At 44.0% G+C, this 20,756-nt stretch overlaps 2 protein-coding genes across 2 annotated transcripts in view; both read right to left on the bottom strand.

Annotated features, from left to right (window-relative positions):
- Nucleotides 1-1,623: 1,623 nt before the first annotated feature.
- PSMG1 (proteasome assembly chaperone 1) lies at nt 1,624-10,480 on the bottom strand. Its single transcript, XM_080919592.1, has 7 exons — nt 10,338-10,480; nt 9,314-9,420; nt 7,879-8,030; nt 7,249-7,311; nt 5,743-5,941; nt 4,001-4,137; nt 1,624-1,784 (listed from the first exon to the last, which is right to left on the bottom strand). Exons 1-7 carry the CDS (start codon nt 10,472-10,474, stop codon nt 1,710-1,712), a joined length of 870 nt encoding a protein of 289 aa, XP_080775718.1. The 5' UTR covers nt 10,475-10,480; the 3' UTR covers nt 1,624-1,709.
- A 2,527-nt stretch (nt 10,481-13,007) lies between these two features.
- Nucleotides 13,008-20,756, bottom strand: part of BRWD1 (bromodomain and WD repeat domain containing 1) — a gene marked incomplete at its 3' end in the record, with an annotated part of 74,882 nt that continues 67,133 nt past the window's right edge. Inside the window, exon 42 of the mRNA XM_080919615.1 lies at nt 13,008-13,378. Within this exon, the coding sequence (XP_080775741.1) occupies nt 13,008-13,378 (371 nt within the window). The remainder of the gene's footprint in view (nt 13,379-20,756) is intronic.

Here is a 20,756-nt window from a genome sequence, read left to right as displayed (position 1 = left end):
TTCCAACTCCTTCACTACCTAAGCTTGGCTGTCCTGGATCTTGCTCTGTAGACTGATCCTGAACTCAGAAATCTGCATGTCCATCCCTTGGGATTAAAGGTGTGTAGCATCATGCCTAGACCCAAATTTAGCTGGGTGGGATCTTGTCCCAAGGTCACCACTCCCTTAATTCAGTTTAATATCCTTGAACACAGGATTCAGCTTCATTTCACTTCCTGGTGCCCCTTTAATACTTGAACTGTGTATTTTATATTTTTCCTTTCTAATCTTGCTATGCTTGTTCAAACCGCTCTTCGTGAGACTTAACCAGAGAACAAAGTCTACGATTGGCATTTCTAGGACTTCCTTTGTCAATGCAATTAATAAAAATTTCATCTTAGCCTCAGGTAGACTCTTCAGGCAAGGGTAAAAAGCAGCCACATTCTTCACCACAAAAACAGTTTCTACACCACATATTGAAACTTTTCTCTGAAACCTCTTGAGCCAGGCCTGCACAGTTCAAATCACAGCAACAAAGCCTTCCATATTCCTACTAGAATGACCCATTAAGCCCTACTTAGAACATTCCATGACTTTCCAAATCCAAAGTCCCAAAGTCCACATTTTTCCAAACAAAAACATGGTCAGGCCTATCATAGCAATACCTGAGTCCCTGGTACCAACTTCTGTCTTAGTTAGGGTTTTACTGCTATGAACAGACACCATGACCAAGGTACCTCTTATAAGGACATTTAATTGGGGCTGGCTTATAGGTTCAGAGGTTCATTATCATGAAGGCGGGAGCATGGCAGCATCCAGGCAGGCATGAGGCAGGAGCTGAGAGTCCTACATCTTCATCTGAAGGCTACTAGCACAATAATGGCTTCCAGGCATCTAGGATGAGGGTATTAGAGCCAACACCCAAAGTGACACATCCACTCCAACAAGGCCACACCTCCTAATAGTCCCACTCCCTGGGCACCATCACACCTGGCAAAGTCAGCCTGAGGAGCAACCTGTCAGCAGCACTGACTGAAGAAGAAATACATCTGTCAGCAGCACTGACTGAGGAGATACATCTACTAGCTGCACTGAGGAAGGGATACATCTGCCTGCTGCACTGACTGAAGAGACACACCTGTCAGCTGCACTGACTGAAGAGACACACCTGTCAGCTGCACTGACTGAAGAGACACACCTGTCAGATGCACTGACTGAAGGGACACACCTGTCAGCTGCACTGACTGAAGGGACACACCTGTCAGCTGCACTGACTGAAGAGACACACCTGTCAGATGCACTGACTGAAGAGACACATCTGCCTGCTGCACTGACTGAAGAGACACACCTGTCAGCTGCACTGACTGAAGAGACACACCTGTCAGATGCACTGACTGAAGGGACACACCTGTCAGATGCACTGACTGAAGGGACACACCTGTCAGCTGCACTGACTGAAGAAGGGACATACCTGTCAGCTGCACTGACTGAAGAAGGGACACACCCATCAGCTGGGCACATCGGTCAGGTGCACTGACTGAGGAGAGGACAAATGACTGACTTGTTACTATTTTAGTTATAGGTATGTCATCATTAAAAAAAATGAAGTTACAATTAATTTTTAAATTTTTTATTACCCTCAAAACAGCCCAAGACAGAATAAAGTACAAAATGGTAGTGACTGCTCCCTGGAACAGGCAGGTCTTGGCCACAGCTCACCACCTTTGGGGTCATGTGTAAATGTTGCTCTGAATCTCATTTGTGGTCATCAATTTCTTCAGTATTTCTGTGCTTTCAGGAATGTTCTGGAAAGAGAAAAAGGGTTGTCATCGAATACCAGGCCCAACATCACATACACACATGCGAGCTGCCTTATGCCTTGTTCAATGTGAAGGGGAAAGTAAAGTGGTTCAGACCCACTGGCCTGGCCAGCTTGACACAGCTCAGTCAGCTGAGAGGAAGTTTCAAACATAGGCTTGCCCAGAGCAGGCTAGCTGTGGGCATGTCTGAGGGGATGGTCCTGATTGATAACGGATGTGGAAGGTGCAATAGTGAACCTGCTCCACAAAGCCATCCTCTGGCCTCTACATCATGACATGCACGAGTACACACACACTGTACACATACGCGCAGTAGACACACAAGTATAACAGAAACTTAAGTGTTAGCAACAACAGATTAATGTAAGGTTAGTCACATTCACGGCCAGCTCAGAGGACTTTTGAGACATTGCCGTCTTCCTCCTGAACTGTTTTCCTCAGAAGTTTGCACTTACAGCAGTAAATCAAAGACCTGTGCTCTGGAACAGCCTGTGGTAAGGACAAGCACTGACTGGGCGGAACCGTTCTGCTTTTGGGCAGCACCACTCCCCAGGCTGAGTAAGGAAGACAGCTAAGGATAAGCCTGTGAGTGAGGCATAATTCCATGGTCTCTGCTTCCATTTCTAACCTGAGTTCTTCCCCTCAGTGATGGACAGTGACACGGAAGTATGAGCCAAGTCCGTTCTTCCTTCCCACAGACTGTCCTGGATAGAACAGTTTATCACAGCAACAGACACTAACCTAGAACACATTCAACACATCCCCCTGCCCAAACCCTCCAAAATCTGGCTAATCTGCAGCCCTTCAGCACCTCATCTCTCACAGACCCCCACCCCACAACCCTCATATGGGGGTCCATGTCCTCCTCAAATTCTGCATACTGCCTCTCCGCTCACTTCTCCCATTACCATCTTCTGAAGTCAGCTCCACTGAACCTCTCTCAGCCACCTTTTCTAAGGCTGACTTCTTGTTCCTTCCAGGCAAGCCACACCATATGCTTCCCAGCATGTGCTTGCCATCACGAGCCAGCACCTCCTCCTGTCTGTGGAGCTTCCCGGATAAGGATCACATAGTAGGTCCCAAGATAACTCCTATTTACAAGTGTAAATCACACTCACACGCCGACTCTGGCCTGCTGTATTTAGTCCATAAGACGATGGCACAGAGGCCAGGGAGATGGCTCAGTTGAAGGGTCCCAAGAACATGAGGACCTGAGATGCCCTGAGCCCATATGAATGCTGGGCACACTGATACACACCTACAACCCCAGTGCTGAGAACAGAGGCAGCAGGACTCCTGGGATGGGCAGACCTATCAGCCTGACCAAATCCACAAGCTCCCAGTTTTAGAGAACAAGGTGAAGAGCAATAGAGGAGGACACTCAACAATGACTAGACCTAACTCACACTCATACACACATACAAATACACACATACACACAAACACACATACACACACTGTATCCTCCACACACTAGTTATATGTTAACAAAGATTACAGGACCCAACCTCTAATGCCAACACAAGGAGAGGCCAGCCTGGGCAGCATGTGAACGGCTAACTCCAACAAGAGACAAGACTCCCAGGGTGGTCATCTCTCCTGCCACCAGGTGTCATCTTAGGGCAAAAATGGAAATGCTGAAAAGTAATTTAACCTAAAAGTTTATCTCAAATTGATATGACATGTGATTTTTAATCTCAAAACAAGTCCTGATATTAACTGAGAACACCATCCACAGCTGAAACAGACAGCCCTTCCCTGCCCTTCCCATCAGCTAAATGGGAGAATGCAGTTGGCTAGCCACACAAGCCTACTGAAAGAGAAGCTAAATTTGAAATAACTCGGGGATGAAGACATGGCCCACAGTTAACATCACTTATCCCTCTAACAGAGGACCTGGGTTCATTTTCCAGCACCATGTCAGTGGCTCACACACCTGCAACCTCCGCTCCAGGAGCTCCAACAGGCATCTGCATGCCTGACACACACACATAAAGCTAGGGCACACAGACGTCACTGCAGTACTTTTTAATGCACACACAGGACCAAAGTCTCCACCACATTACAGAGGACCAGCTGGGGCACGGTGAGCTCACTGCGAAGCTCCAGCTGTGCTGCTCAGGGTTTAAGTTGTCCTGCAGCATTCCCATCATTCAGTTCACTGTGACATCAGTCACCAATGGAGAGAGCTGCAACCTTACCTTCGCCAAGCATTTCAAGCTCCTGGAAGAAAGTATAGGCTTAAAAGCTTCAGCCGTGACAAGGTCCAACTTCATCACATCCGTGTAGCACAGATACAGAACCGCAGGGACTTTCCACACTTGACAGTAGCTCAGAACTACAAACACACAAAGAAAAGACTGCCTGTTTGTTCTATTTGTTTCTTTGGTTTTTAAAATTTATTTATTTAATGTATGTGAGCACACTGTAGCTGTCTTCAAACACACTAGCAGAGGGCACAGGATCCCATTACAGATGGTTGTGAGCCACCATGTGGTTGCTGGGATTTGAACTCAGGACCTCTGGAAGAACAGTCAGTGCTCTTAACCACTGAGCTGTCTCTCCAGTCCCCGTTTGTTTTGTTTTTTAAGACAAAGTTTCTCCCTCTGTAGTCCTGGCTGTCCTGGAGCTCACTCTGTAGACCAGGTCAGCCTTGAACTCAAAGAGATCTGGCTGCTTCTGCTTCCCAAGTGCCGGGATTATAGTTGTGAGCCACCACTGCCCAGCTCTATGACAAGATTCTTAAGTTAAACACTTTTAAATAATAAAAGCTGATTTGAGAAAGTCCACTGTCTGCCTCTTTTAATCATGGTATCTACTATCATGTTGACCCAATTATGGGTATCTTCTTTTAAAACCAACTCCCTTCTTAATAATGTTCTGTAAATGTTATCTTTATTTTTCATTTTCTGAACATCTTGCTAGAATTGTAAGAACTGATGTATTAGAATACTGTCTCTGAGGAGGCATAAAGAATAATATAACTCACTCTGTGAACTAGTTTTCTCACACTGATAACCGTAACACAAAAGGCAAAGCATTATGCTTAAAAATGCATCCATTAGAAACACACTGAAAACAATGGCACTCTTCTGACATCATGGGTGTTCGCAGTGCTGTGGTCATCAGTAGTGTCGGCACGACAGGGTCTACAATGACCCAGGAGACAAGCCTCTAACATGCATGCGGGGTCATCCAGATTAGGTTAAGTAAGGCAGACAGACCCTCTTCACCTGTGGGTCCACGATTCCTAAGGCCAAGGAAGGACTAAATAAAGGAGGGAGTTGACCCTGAGCATTCTCCTTACTCTACTTCCTGGAGCAGATGCAGTGTGACCTCAGCTCTTGCTGCCATGATGGGATGTGTCCCCCTCAGCTGTCAGCCAGAACAACCCTTTCTCCCATAAACCACTTCTTTATGTTGGGTATCTTATCACAAGAGAAGCAGCTCATACTAAGAAGCATGATAAAATGTTAAACAACCAAGGGGCTCCACAGTTAAGAGCACTCACTGGCTGCTGAGTTCAATTCCCAACAACCACATGGTGGCTCACAGCCATGTCTGAAGACAGCAAAAGTGTACTCACATACATAAAGTAAATAAATCTAAAAGAAAGAAACAAAGAAAGATAAACAACCAAGCTTCAACATTCAAAACTTTCTACTTAGAAAATTCAAATTGCCAATTTTCACATACCAACAATCTACATCTAACACTGGGCTCCACGCTGAGACCGAAGAATCCGGAACAGGGAAGAGGCCCAGCAGCAGAGAACCTAGGCTGCTGTCACAACTGTAATGCAGAGAACCCTAAAGAGCTGACGCTTCTGCGCACAAGCACAGACCCAAGGAGCCGACAGCAATGAGCTGAAGAGTGCTTCAGAACGTGCTCACTTGTAAAGCAACAGCCACCAACAGAGCCTGACAAAGTGTGGAGCTCCCACCTGCTGCAGACAGGTCATGCACGATATTCGGCTGTTCCAGCAGAGGGCAGCACACAGCATCTTTGAATTTCTGAGTTTTCAGGGCTCTCAGGAAAGGAGAAGACAGGCTGCAGGTAGACTGGGAGGTCTTATACTCTGTGACGTGCCGGCAGGTGAGGACTGTAACCTGCACACTCTTTCTGGGCCGGAAGCCGAAGACCTAAGACAACATGGATTTTATGTTAAACTGAATTTTTCCTCACCACAAGCACTGCTCTAGTAACAGCCCTCAGCAGACAGCAACACTTCATGCTGCAGGTGTGCAGCAGACTGGATGGAGTGCAAGCTTCGCTGCCCGTACCTTGCTCTGAGATCTCGGTTTCTGACCTGAGGATGGCAGCACCCAAGATCCCTGTGATAGCAACAGTGTGGCAGATTCATTCCATCTTTAGATACTAAAATACCTGCATATTAGATTCTAAAATATCTGTTTTTAGAAACATCCATGAGCTTCCTTAGGTCATTAGATACTAAAGTGTCTACGTTCAAATGAATAGATGTGTTTAGAAACATCCTCCTCACTGACAGGTGGGATAAATGGTAAATGTTGAAAGCTCCGGGCACATCAATCACCATCTGATTGCTGCATCCTGTCTGCACATAAATATACAATTGTGCTTCTACTGAAAATAAGTCTATGCCATCCAAGTAGTAACATTTGCAGTATTCAACACAGTGAGTATTCCTAATCCAAAATCCAAAACCTTTTTGTCTGCCTAATGACAAACCACGTGGAAAACTTCATACCATGAAACTTCACAACTTTAAAATGTTATAAAATTTATTTAAGCTATATATGAAATATGAACTTATGTTTAAACTTGCATCAACTTATCCCTGAGACATGTCCTTCTATATATACAAATATTCTAAAACTTTAAAAAATATGAAATATACAACATTTCTAGTCTCAAACATTCTGGAGAAGGCATGTTCAATATGTAATGGATAGTTTTTCTCTTAAGTCCCTGAACTCAATTTTCCAGTGAGGGCTCGTAACCACACCTAATGCTAAGAAATACAGGTGTGGCACTTGGAAGTGTGGCAGTGAATGGTGACTATTCCCTCAAGGCCCCTGACTGTCCTCTCCCTCTGGGCTAGGCAACAGCAGAGTTGCTATGCCGCTCATTTTAAACATGTTCTTTTACTTTTTGGTTTCTGAAGTGCTTTCTCTGTGTGGCTCTGGCTGTCCTAGAACTTGCTCTGTAGGCCAGGCTGAACTTGAATTTCCAAAAACAGACCTGCCTCTGCTCTGGCTCCCGGACACTGGGATCAAAGACATGTGCCACCATCACTTGGCTAAAAACTTTCCTAAAAAAACAAAAACCACTCCATAACGTAACTGCTACAACATTTTCTTAAAGAAACAAAATGCTAAACTAATATTTGACTCAAAGATCTAAGTGACCAGACCCCAGTCCCCAGGAACAGTACACAGCTGACTAGCTCACCGGGTTTTCCTCTTACCTTCTCCAGCCACTGGAACTGCTGATCCTCAGCAATGTAGCAGCTGCACTGACAGAGAAGAACCTGGAGGGAATTTAAGAGTTCTCATGTACAGTCACACGCCTGGCCCCATCTCCACATGGCGACTACTAAACACCAGTGACAACACTGCTCTCTGCATGGAAATCCCCCCAGAGGCCCAGGTGCTCTTTCAAGGGGCTATGAGCCTTTGGGACCTAACTGTGTCCTTGAAAGGGTGTGGCATTCAGCTCTTCCTCTCCCTTGCTCCTGGCCTTAGGTACGGCTGTGCTGCCAAGAAGCACCAGCTCTCCCCACCCCAGCAGGCCTTCGAGCTAACAGTGTGCCTCAGCCAAGCACTAGAATTTCAAAACTTGCAAGCCAAAAACCAGCCTTTTCTCTCTGTAAGCTGATTATCTTTTGGGCATTTGTTACAGCAATAGAAGATAGACAGAAATTTGCTAGTCTGCTCATTCTAACATTTAATAATGAAACCTAAACTCACTGAGACACTAGAAATGAGTATCAGGGAGGACATACCTGGTGGCAGAGGAGAGGCCTGGCGAGAACCTGCTTACTGAGGGCTCATGCCTACAGGACTGTTTTAAGAATATTAAGTCAAGTTTCACATACCGAGGGATCTGATTTCAGTTGATAAAACACACAGAAAACATCTGTAGGAGACAAGTGGACAGTGTCTGTAGTTCTACACCATTCATTCCAGAGCTTAGCACAACCAACTTCTTCCCAGACTCCTGAGTTCATAACAAACGATGACAGAAATGCTGTGGAGAGAAATGTTCACATGAACTGGCATCTTCTGTGTGAGCTATACTTCCTACTCCAACAGAAGCTCAGCTGCCCCAGAACTCAGCACTGAAGCAGAACTCACACTGCCTACTGCTCTGTGGCTCAGTTTAGTTCCTAGCACCCACCCCTGGTGACTCACAGCCGTCTGAAAGGGGATCTGGTGCCCTCCTGTGACTTGTACTCTTGAGCAAACCCACACATAAAAAAACTATGCACATAATTAAATTTTATTGGTGGTGTTTTGTTTTTCAAGACAAGGTTTCTCTATGTAGCCTCGCCTGTCCTAGAACTAGATTTGTAGACCAAGCTGGCCTTGAACTCACGAAGTCCACCTGTCCTGCCTGCCAAGAGCAGGAAGGATTAAAGCAGTGTACCCCCACACCTGGCATAAACTTCTTTTCAAAACATTAAAGACCATTCAATTGGACCACTTTGAAGCAAACTAAATATGAGGCTGAGGACTCAAAGTCTACACTCTCCACACAGATCTACAAACAGGGACTGGAAAGACAGACTTGTCCACAGACTTTGTGCCAGTCTCACAATTTAACATTCTTCTAAAACAATTAGGCAAGCAGAACTTTACATAATGGGTGAGCCTACTGCTTACCTACACAATCTCTAAGTATTAGGGCTCACAGGGCAAGAGCTCTTAACTAGAGTTCTCAAATGATCTCGTCAGAGCCTGCAAACCCACTGAAATTCTGAAGAGCTCCACACATACTAACATACAACACTGTTCCAAGTAAACTCACATCATTCTACCTTCAACCTACCAGGTCAATAAATGCAAAGACCTTAGAACTGAAGTGCTCCAGATGTTTGCAATTATTGCTAGACCTCTTGACACCACAACAGACTGGAAAACAGGGCCTTGAACTGTAATTCTGAAGCTAAACATATTTCCTTTAAATCCCATTGCAAAGATGGAAAGAACAGGCAATCTACCTTACTTGAAATAAAATTACTGTGGCTTTTTAAGACAGGGCTTCATGGAGCTCAGCTTGGCAGTGGAACTTCTTCATGCTCTCATGTGCCACCTCCCACCTGCTGAGTGCTGGGATTTTACGGTGCACAGTTCACATGGTACTGGGATTCAAACCCAAGGTCTTGTGCTAGATAGGCAAGCGCTCTACCACCCAGGTCACATGCCCAGGACCTGTTGTGATCTTTTAAAATACATATGAGATGCAGAGAGAAGTAAGTGAGCTCCTAGTCCACTCCTCGGACAGGACGTCTACTCCTGACACTGACTTACCTGCTGCGTTACTTCCTACTGCAATTATAAACTTGGAGCAAGGGTGCTTCTCCAGGAGCGCAGCCTCCAGAGATGTTTCTGTCTGTCTTCGGAGAAGTCGCACCTCCCTAACAGCAACACAAAAGTAAACAAATGTCACCGTAACTACCATCACACTGTAAGAGACGGTGATAAAATGATAGGCAGAATAAGAGATGAGTGATAGAGGCTGGAGAGATGCTTTTCCCTAAGGAGAACAGAAAACTGACTTCTCAAACACTCTTGCCAGCAAAATGCTTAAAGTGACCAAGACTCCAGACAAACGGTCAAGCATTTAGTTGTGGCAAAAGTAATCGAAGACTGACCATCACACAAGTCAGGGCTCTGAAAGGTGAGGGGGGCTGCTGTAAATAAAACCAACGGCCAAAAGTGTCTGTAGTTGATACAAATCACCAGAAAGTACATTTTAAAAATCTAGGTGAATTTGCCTGTGGACTGGTACGATACTAAAAACTTGTTATTAGCATACCTGGGGCAGGGAAGATGCTAAGTTGCCACCACAAGCCTAACGACCTAAGTTCTGATCCCAAAACCCATCTAAAAGCTGAGAGTGGAGGTACCGGAAAAACAGAATTCTTATGGTCTGGGGGCCGGCTGGTGAAGCAGAAACAGTGAGGTCTGGGTTCAGTGAGAGACTTCTGAAAAAGGAGGAGAGCGTCACAGGACATCCAAGTCCAACGTGTGGCTCAACAACATACAAACAAAAAAAATGAGTACGCATAAAGGCAGCATGCTTAGGAAGGGGGTGTGGGGAGTCATAACAGTCGTAACTGGAAATTCGTAGGGGTGGTGGGAGAGAAAATGGATGTGGTAAACCTTGGTCAAGGGGCCGGCGTGACCACATTTCTGTGTGTTTGACAGTTTTGAAAGAAATACGGCCGACACGCGGCGTAACCTAAAGCATAGGGTGGAGGGAGGGCAGGCGTTGCTGCGTGGTCGGCGTCCCAGCCGCCCGGCAGGTGGGGAGGCCTTCCCGGAGCCTGACCTCTTCCGTGCCAACTGCCGACGGACCTCCCGGTCCTCCGGCGTGTCCAGCCTGCTCTGCTCCTCCTCCTCTTCCTCTTCCTCAGTCCCAGCTCGGCATGGCGCCTTCACCACCTCGCCAAAGAACGTGGCAGCCATGACACCTCAGCCCTGCGCGGCCAAACAGCGCCTGCGCGCCGCCACCAGCCACACCCCCTTAGGGCTCGCCCCTGAGCAAGGCCACGCCCTCAGCCTGGGTGAAGACCAGAGAGCTTCCGGTCCGTCGCCCGACCTCTCCTACGGCGCGCTTCCGTTAGTCTCCCGGCCCGGGCACGCCGCGCCCGCTCGTAACGACCCACCCGTGGAGGAAACTCAGAGCTGCGGGTGAAGCACAGGCAGCTCCAGGTCTGATGACTGCAAGAGGATCCAGAGAAAATGAGCGAGGCTGCAAGGCTAGGCTTTTAAAAACCTGGCCACGTGTAGCTCTTACACAATGTTTTTTTACTTTAATGTCAGGAAGAATATGTGTTTCTGGTTTGTGTGCTGGAAGACAAAGTCCCACCGAATACTGCTCCCACACGAGAAAAGCAAACAATCACGAGGAAAAAGGAAACTGGGACCTCAGTGAGAAATAAAAACACATTATAGATTTACTTGTGAGGAAATAGGGCCTCTATTGCCCAGTCTTTGGGTAAAATGTAACTAAAAAGTAAGTAAATATTTGGGGAATCAGGAAACTTTTCAAATCAAAACGCTCAGGAAGTTGTTTAAAATGATGCTTAAAGTCTACTGAGGAAAAAAGCATATCAATTTTAACATACATACTAAACAACCCTCAAACATTTATTAATAAGAAGCGGATTAATACCAAATAGGACATTTTGTGTAGCCACAGCACACATACAAGATTATAACTATGGTGTCTTAAGACTCGGACTCCAGGGTTGGTAGACACAAATTGAGCTGAAGGACAAATGTACCTGGCTTTCTCTTTGTTAAGCTGATATTTTGCCGATAAATATACTCGATTTGATTTCTCAATCACACATGAAAAAGGTATTAACAGAAATCTGAAACATGACTGTAAACCATATGGAAGTAGTGGCTCATTGACCAAGCTGTATGTTCTGCACACATACATTTCCAGGAGGGATTTTACAATAGTGTTACTCCATTACAAGAATGTTACTCGATTCAGTCACAATAAAGAGACCAAACACTTTAAAGGGTAAATAAAATATGTTCCAATTAAAGGCTAAACCAGAAAGGGATTCCATTAGAAAAGGCTGGACAGATCAGATGATGACAGAAAGTAGCCCTACCATGGTAAATTGTAAATTCAGACCTTCAATTCACACTGCCAAAAAAATCACATCTTCATAAGACTGATATATTTTCATCTCGTGGCATTACTTGAGGATATAATTGCCCAGTAAGTGATTCTATGACATTTGGGGTTGGACATTAAAATTTTTCATTGAAGCTTAAAAAAAAACAAAAAAAAAAAAAAAAAAAAAAAAAAAAAAAAAAAAAAAAGACCATGCACCAAAGAGAAAGGCAATTCTTCCTATGCTTGCAGCAAGATGCTGAGTTGCTACACACACTATGTTAGAATATTCTGACTTGTGTTTTTGTTTTAAAGCAGGCATGCAACCACAAACAAGTTTCTCAAGTAATCTGGACACTTTGGCCATACATGTAACTGGAAAATGTGCATTACTGTTAATGAAAAAACACACACCCCTTGGTTCCATGTTTTTGATTTACACATGCAAATTATGCCTAAAGCCACAGCTAATTTTAATTGGAAGAACAAACTGTTGAAGACAAGTTTCTCCAGTAACATAAAAAGGCTTGACAGTACATTCACAAGTCACATCCGGTGACCTTAATGTCAACCAATAGCCATGAACTAAAGTCCACTCACCCTCTGTAGGCAAAGCATTTGTACACTGGCAAAGGCCACACTGGAGGCCAGATTCCTGACATTTGGCTTGTCAGTGAGGTTGAAATGAACCTGCAGTGTACATTACTTTTAAGGAGCAGTACAGAGACTTAGATAAAGCATCTTGTTTCGGACTACAGTCTGGCCACTACACAGAGGAAATGAAAAGTGTGGTCATCACACAGAGAGCTTTCTTAGAAAGATACATCCCCTGAATTACTCACACCAGGTGGCTGCCATTCAGTATGAATTCTAATGCTATAAATAAGACATTAAAGACAGTCTTTCCCACACTCCTCTTCAGAAGTCAGTAAAACCCTAACATTGACCCCCCCCTTCCCGGTTCTTTTTGTGTTTAGTCCCCAGGGACATGCACTACATGAATTGGAACCAGTTAAGTCAGCAGTCATATGGGCTTGCTGCTCCCTCCTGTGGAAATGGCCGAGTTTTCAGACTGGTGAGGGTAAACCATTGAGTTTAGCATCGTTTTCCCATATACTTCCATTTCTTAAGAGGACCAAGCTGTATCAAGCCTTTGCTTTACATTAAATGGACCCTCTGCCTTCTCACCTGACTACAGTCCACATCTCCTACCTCCTTGGGACACCCCGTGTTGTAAGGCTGACTGGAAGCTGTCATCCCACTTTGACCCAGAGTAATGGCTTTCACAACATTGTTCAGAAGGTCCTGGGAACGGCTTAGGGTATTGGAGGCGCTGACATTTCTAGTACCCTTTCTACCTCAGGGTCATGGCTGGGCTTTTTCTCTCCGGGTTCTGAACCGCCTAAGATCTAGTTCCTTTTCGTTCTCTGAATGTACGGGTGCATCATCCTCTTTATAAACACTCAGTAATTTTTTCTTAGCCGCAGCAGAGGCTTGTCGATAGGGCAGTTTTCTGCTGTTCGTCCTAAGGCCGACATTCTCTGGTCCTGAGACCACTTCTTTTAGATTAGACATCGTCTTTATTTTATTTGCAGCAATGGTAGCACATCTGCGGGGGACTTTCTCGGGCACCGTTTTTGCTTTCAGGGTGTCACTATGCATCTGTACTGGTTCCTTCTCATTAAGCATACATGGTCTCGTTTTTGTATAGGGTTCTCTGTCTTTACGAACAGATTCTGAAAAATGAGTGAAAATTCATGTAAATACAGAAACCTTGTCACAAGACTGTACTGTATACATTCCTCAACAGCCCTGAACCAGTCTCATGTAAAGGACTAAAAAGCTGGTTCAACTTCCATTTGCTTTGCTATATGGACCAACCACTGTCATCTCCAGTAATGGCTAGCAAGAATGGGGTGGAAACCTTCAGCCTCATAGAGCTACTCACCTAAAAGTATTATGAAATGTTTAGATTAAAATGAGAGCAACAGCCTGCGGTGGTGGTGGCACACGCCTTTTAGTCTCAGCACTGGAGAGGCTGAGGCGGCAGATCTAGCTCGAAGCCAGCCTGCTCTACAGAGTAAAGGAGTTTCAGTACAGTTGGGCTACACAGAGAAACCATGTCTAGGAAATCAAAGAGAGAAAAGGAGAACCATGTGTTCCCATTCTGAGCTTCATTTCTAATCCTCCTTCAAACTATTTTAAAATATTTAGTAGCACTCTGAAGTAACTCTAAAAAGCACTTCTGACAATGGACTCTTAAGTCCAGTACTTCCTTTATTCAAGTACTTAAATTTCTTAGCTTCTCTCCAATATTAAAAACACCTTACACACCTGGGAAGCATGGACCTCCCACCTGTGGATGAGAGCTCAAAATTTGTATTTCTGCAAAAGTCTCTACATCAGACACAAACTTCAAGTGCTGCAAAGCTTCGATATATCTGCTACCAGCTGGAGTTTGGGGATTTCTTAAAACTAGTCTTACAGTCATGAAAAGTCAGACATGAATGTGATGGCCACATCACTACAGACTGTGAAAACACTAACGTAACACTTCGGCATCTGGAGGACTTGGCAATGTCTGTCTTTGTTACTGAGTCCCAGAAAAAGGCAGCCTTTTGGTGAGCTACTTTCAAGCAAGTCTGGCCTGGCTGCTTGCCCATGCCACCTGACTATAAATAAATGTAGCGTTGCAGCAGGTGTGGTGGCACACAGCCTTTAATCCCAGCACTCCCACTTAGAAGGAAGCAGGCAGATCTTAGTTCTAGGCCAGCCTATAGAGTAAGTTCTAGGACAATCAGAACTACACAGAAACTGACTCAGAAAACAAAAGGTAGCAATGGCTGCTCTTCCAGAGGCCCAGCCTGTTCCTGCCACCCAAAAACTCAATCTGATGTCTACAAGCTCTTCCAAACAGGAGACCATTCCCTCAAAGGGTTAGGGTTATGGAACTTCCACTGTTTTACTAGGCTAGTCTGAGGCAACTCCAGGAGCATGCTATTTCATTGGGCTCTGTAGAAACAAAGTGCCTTGGTGTTTTTACCTTCCGGAGGACTTTGTTAAAAGTTGAGAAATTACAAGTTGGTGTCTCCATCAATGCCAAATACAATATGAACATTAAATCCATTTTGAGCAAATATTAGGACATAAGTATGCTACAGAAGTGCATTTTTAAAACATTACAAAATTAAGTGAAACACGTATCCTCTTAAAGAATTCTACTAGTATCTGCCAAATAACTACATACATCCTTGCACTGCATACTAAGAAAACTGTAAGACAGTTTACTACCAGTATTGTGTATTAGATAAAACCCCATCACAACTAAAAATCTCATCCCAAGAAATGATGCATTTGCAGTAGTTACTTCAGATGTGATAGAAGAACCTGCGATGAGAGTTTATCAGCCTGGTAAAGAAAGGGAAAGGCTAATCTGCAGAAAAGAAAAACCTTAAAGTACCCTGGTAAAGTAGATTTGAACCTCAATCAACTTCTGTCCTAAGTAGGGAAAAGTCTAGAATTCCATCTTCAGAAACTCCAGGCAATGACAGTCTCAAGTTCAAGAGTGAACAAGTGAAATTCCACAGAAAACATGAAGGAGGCCGGAAGTTAGTGGGGACTCAGCACTAACCAAGCTGCTGAGAGCACTGCTGAGTATTCCTGAGAGAAACAGGGCTGGCAAGATGGCTGGCTTCGTGGGTAAAGCCCTGCTGCAGAAGCCTGGAGCAACCCAGGCATGCAGTGCAACGGTGCAATAGTGAACCTGCTCCACGAAGCCATCCTCTGGCCTCTACATCATGACATGCACGAGCACACACACACTGTACACATACGCGCAGTAGACACACAAGTATAACAGAAACTTAAGTGTTAGCAACAACAGATTAATGTAAGGTTAGTCACATTCACGGCCAGCTCAGAGGACTTTTGAGACATTGCCGTCTTCCTCCTGAACTGTTTTTCTCAGAAGTTTGCACTTACAGCAGTAAATCAAAGACCTGTGTTCTGGAACAGCCTGTGGTAAAGACAAGCACTGACTGGGCGGAACCGTTCTGCTTGAAGCATTACTCCCCAATTTCCAGGGACTTCTTATACCCAAAATGTGCTCAGACATCTCCCCAATTAAGTCCTTAGTGTGGCAGCATTTGAAAATGTTAAACTGGTCAGCATCTCTCAAACCTGACAGATGTCTAACCCAAAATGGAACTTATCCTGTTCCCGTGTGTGCATGTCACTGGTGGCTGTGACTCAGTGGGTGCCCTACAACTGTAACTGCCACTCTCCACCAAGCATTTAACCAAGCTGCTATAACTGGAGAGTGTTCTCATCTGCACTTCACTGACAGCGAAACTGAGCCACGAACCTCCCAACTCTTGGAACAGTGTTCTTAATCTTCCAAAGCAGGAGCTTCCAAAAGCATCCAGCCAACTGCCATTTCTCTATATAACGGTATGTAGTGTCCTGTAGGAAAGCTGCAACAGTACAGAAGCATCTTCTCCACCGGGACAAAAGATGGTCTACAAATGTGAACTCATCCAGTGGGCACAACCTGACTTTTCATTGCTACTACATCTAAGGTACATTGTACAGCTGTGCCTCATTCCCTGGAAATAGGCAACTGGTGACATGAGTTGGTGACTTTCCCCAGCAACGTCTCTGCATTACAAACTGTGAGCAGGATTAAGATCCCGAGAAGCATGCTGTTTCAAGCAAGGCCTCCCAGTCAGTTCAACTCCCAGGCACAGGCTAGCTGTCTGAAGGAGAGAGCCAATAATAAGATCTACATGAGTGCAAGGAAGCACTTTGAGTATTTAAAGACCTGTAGCTTGCTGGAAGCATGGCAGCCACTTTGGCCTCCCACAAGCAAGGCTCTGAGGTGCATCCTATGAACTGTATGTAGTTTGCTGTAAGTATGTGGGAGAAAACTTTAAAAATCTGCCCACTGGGCCTTGGATCATAAAACAGGTCCCTGTACTGAGTACTGCACAGCACAAATAAACAATAGCACAAAATCCAAGGATCACTTAGAAACTAAAGTTTGGTTTAAAATGGCTCAGTAGTTAGAGCACTGCCTGCTCTTCCAGAGGTCCTAAGTTCAATTCCCAGCAACCACATGGTGGCTCACAACCATCTGTAATGGGATTTGATGCCCTCTTCTGGTGTGTCTGAAGACAGCAACAATGTACTCACATAAATCTTAAAAAAACAAAAGATCCTTTCACCTGTAAGACACTGATGAAAATGGACAAATGTCTAAACCCCATGTGTCGCTGAAGGAAGGAGGTGGGCCACCATAGCCCATGCAGTCTGTAACTGACCCTGTTAAAATCAGAGAGTTAAGGTTGGCCAATTTAAAGGCTCAATAAACTGTTTGTGGTAGCTCGACCTTCAATCCGGAACTGAGGAGGCAAATGGATTTTCCGCGTTCCAGGCCAGTCAAGGCTACATATTACATATTCTCTTGACAACTGTGTTTCAAAAATGGTTCAGGAATTAAAAGCACTGGTTGTTCTTCTAGAGAACCTAGATTCAGTTCCCAGCACCCACCCGACCATCTGTAATAACCCCAGTCCCAGGGGATCTGATACCAACCACTCTTCTGGCCTCTGTGGGAAGTGTACACACACGGTAGACATACATGTAGGGAAACACATAAAATGAAATTTTAAAACACTAATAAAGGTCAAAAGCCTTAAAAAAAGAAAAAACCTAGTCTTTAACATATATTCAGGAAGTGCAGCGAACCCAGCTATAACACACTTCAGGGGAGCCTATGGATACCTGCCACCCACTCTCAAGTCAGTGAGCCCGCAGGAGCCAGACTTTGAGGCTTGACCATCAATGTCATGAATGAAGCCTTGATCAAGACATCAGGTAAGGAGGTAAGTTCCCAATCAATGTGATATTAGACACAAGATTTGCAGATTATACAAGAGACTTGTTTTTGCTTTTTTAATCCCTTTAATGTTGAGACTTCCCAGGTGTCCTTAGGAATACTTGTAAGAATTTAAAAATGTTAAGATGTAAGAACACGTAACACAGCCTCAGCATTACTCTTTACTTCCGTCCTCCCTCAGCAACAACATGAGCTGCACGTGGAAGTCGAAACTAACCTAGTTAACCAGCATTATACTCTTTACTGTCTTCTCAGTGACCACATGAGCTGCACGTGGGACAACTAACCTAGTTAGCCAGCATTGTCCTCTTCTGTCCTCCCTCAGTGACATGAGCTGTACGTGGGACTCGAAACTAACCTAGTTAAGAGTCCACACTGCCTCATCTTCCCTTTGCTTTGGTGGGTTTGGTAGTCACTGGAAGACATCTGAAACATGCTGGCTTAATGATCAAAGAATGGAGCTGGTTACTTCAACCGTTAAAGGACAAAGCAAAGCCCATCTCAAGCCTGTGAGTTTGTTCCTGCAACTGGGACACTGGAAGGGAAAGGAAAACAAAGCATCTCATGCATCTTTAATTTTGCATTCTCCTCGTTACAAACTTCAGATGTCTTTTCAGTTGACACAATCACATTCAACTTGTAGTGAGTAAAATCCAGGTCAATGTTCATATAATACAGTACAGTGATTTAAGAAAAAGACCACCACAGAAACTGGGACTGTGGTGTGAACCCATTCTTACCTAAAAGCCATGAATGAGGGCAAAGGCTTAGTGACATGTGACTGTGGACAGTGTGTCTCTGGCAGTACTGTATGGACCTGTCTGTGATGCAACCCTTTGGTGATGTTGAATGGACCTATTCATAAACCTGATGCATTGTTGTTCTAGGTCTTGAAGTGCTTTTTAAAAACATGTCTTACTCAAAACCAACTTCTCCTCTAGGTACAACTCCATTACAGAAGAGACCTGTATCACAATTTCCAAGATCACACTAACTTCAGACATTATTTGATCAGAAGTTTTTCACTTTAAAAAACAAAACAATGACCATCCTAGGAATTACCTGGAAATAGGATACATTTTCTTTTTATTCATAAATTACTACACATTGTGAGTACACCTTTTAAAATAAGATATGGGGGGGGGGTCTTTTAAATCTTTTTTTTCTTAATATGCTTGGTAATAGTAATCTTTCAAAGGAAGTAAAAAAAAAAATCAAACCTAAATACTTCAAACTTCTTTTAAAAATTATGAATGAATAAAAATAAAATCACAGGACTTTGGACATACAAAACTAGAGTGGGAAAAGGCTCCTTTTACATGGATACCACTAACTACTTCAAGTGCAACAGAAGCTAGAGCACTTATTTCTGGACCAGTTCACATTCACCTTACAGCTTTCTCAAAAAGACAGACTGATCCTAAACATTAAAGTACATCTGTGCATTAAATCCCTGCGCATTTCAAACACCTAGTGCTCAATGTAAACATTATAACTATTGTTAAACATCCTTAATGGTACTTAGGAGTGTCACATATTCAAAGTTAATGTTAGAAATAGCACCATAACCAAAAAGGAAAAAAAGGAAAGCAAAACCCCAAACATCCGCACAAACCCACATCTTGAATTCAGAAACTGAGAGCTGCTGTCAACCACACCCAACATCTCCAGGTCCACCTCTGCTAACAGACCCTAATCTGATGAAACCAAACCTGCTTCTAACACAACTGGACAATCAATAACCACTTAACACTCAGTCCCCAAATGAAAACAGCTCTATGTATAAAACCCAAACTTTGTAAGAGTGCACATCATATACCTGTGGATTTTGGGTGCCATTTTGCAGATAACGATAAACATGGAATTACAATCCTGAGGGACTTAACGGGAATCAAATGCATTTTCGGTCAAAAGAGAGCTGACCCAGTCTGTGTCCCTTACGTCTGTCTGTCAGTCTGTCTGTAAGAGCTCTATGGAAAGCAGCTTACCAGAGAGTTCCCTATCTAAGAGAAACAGAGGTGCCTACCAACCACAGCTGGAAATGTTGGAAACCATCATATCTCTTGCATGAGAATGGAACGAGTACTGCCTACCATGTCAAATAAAATCCAGGAGACATGGAAACAAAGCGAACACTGGAGAACAACACAGGCTTCTCTTTCTCTGCCACCGCAGGAGAACAGGAGACAAGAGCTTGTGTATGAAACCAAACACAACTAAGTCAAAGAGCACTTAGAAAGTGTGCACACTAGAGCATCCCTTTCACTAAGGCAAAAAGCACTTGAAAAATGTGCACATTACAGCGTCCCTTTCACTCATGGGAAGCTTTTCAAAGAGAAACCCACTGGGAAGAGCTACATAGACCAAAGATAATCAATCCACCAAAGACAAGACCCTGGCTAAAAGTAAGTGTTCTGTGGTATCTGGGATGATGTGTGTGATGCTTCTGAAATGGATTTCAGAATCACCGAGTTTCTCCCACTATAACAAAAATTCACTCAGTGTCCCAAGCACAGGAAGCTTATGGTACATGAGCAGCAAAAGCCAGGGATGGAGAAAGACACTCAACTGTTTCCCTACACAGACAGGATTTACAACTGCACTCTCAGCTCTACAGTTGTGACAAAGAGAACTCTACATGGGACTGAAATACCATTACCCTACACGCTCTTATTAACACGTTCCCTAAATCTAAGGCACACAAACTTCTCTACTTCAGAGTAAGATTATGGAAGAGCAAGAATTTGGTGAATCCTAATAGAAAGTACAAAAACAATTTGTCAGTAAACAATCTAAAACAAAATACTATGGCTGTTCTCAACTTAGACCTTTAAAATATGCACTCCAAAGATGTAAAATAATTTACAAGCACTTTATAAATTCAAGTTTATAAACATGAAAATCATCAGGTTTGCCTTAAAAGAAAAAAAGACAAGAATTTGGGGGGGAGAGTAGAAGTCATGTCAATAAAAATGACCAGATATATAACGTATACTGTATTCTAGGTGCTTCGCCTACTAACCATGGCTGCCCTTGCCATGATTATGATGTCAGTGTGCACATAATATTCATCAAGATTCTGTAAACATAGCTCGCGTGGAGTTTTCTCCTGCTACATGGCAGGGGTTTACAAACTACTACCTCTGGATAAATTCAGAAAATAACTGTGGCACTGCTACCACAAAAGTAATGCTCACTGGTGTGGATGACACAGCTGT

Source organism: Micromys minutus, assembly GCF_963924665.1.
Source record: "Micromys minutus genome assembly, chromosome: 7".
Lineage (NCBI taxonomy): Eukaryota > Metazoa > Chordata > Mammalia > Rodentia > Muridae > Micromys > Micromys minutus.
Note: the sequence above shows the minus strand (reverse complement) of the source record. Positions and strands in the feature narration are given on the sequence as shown.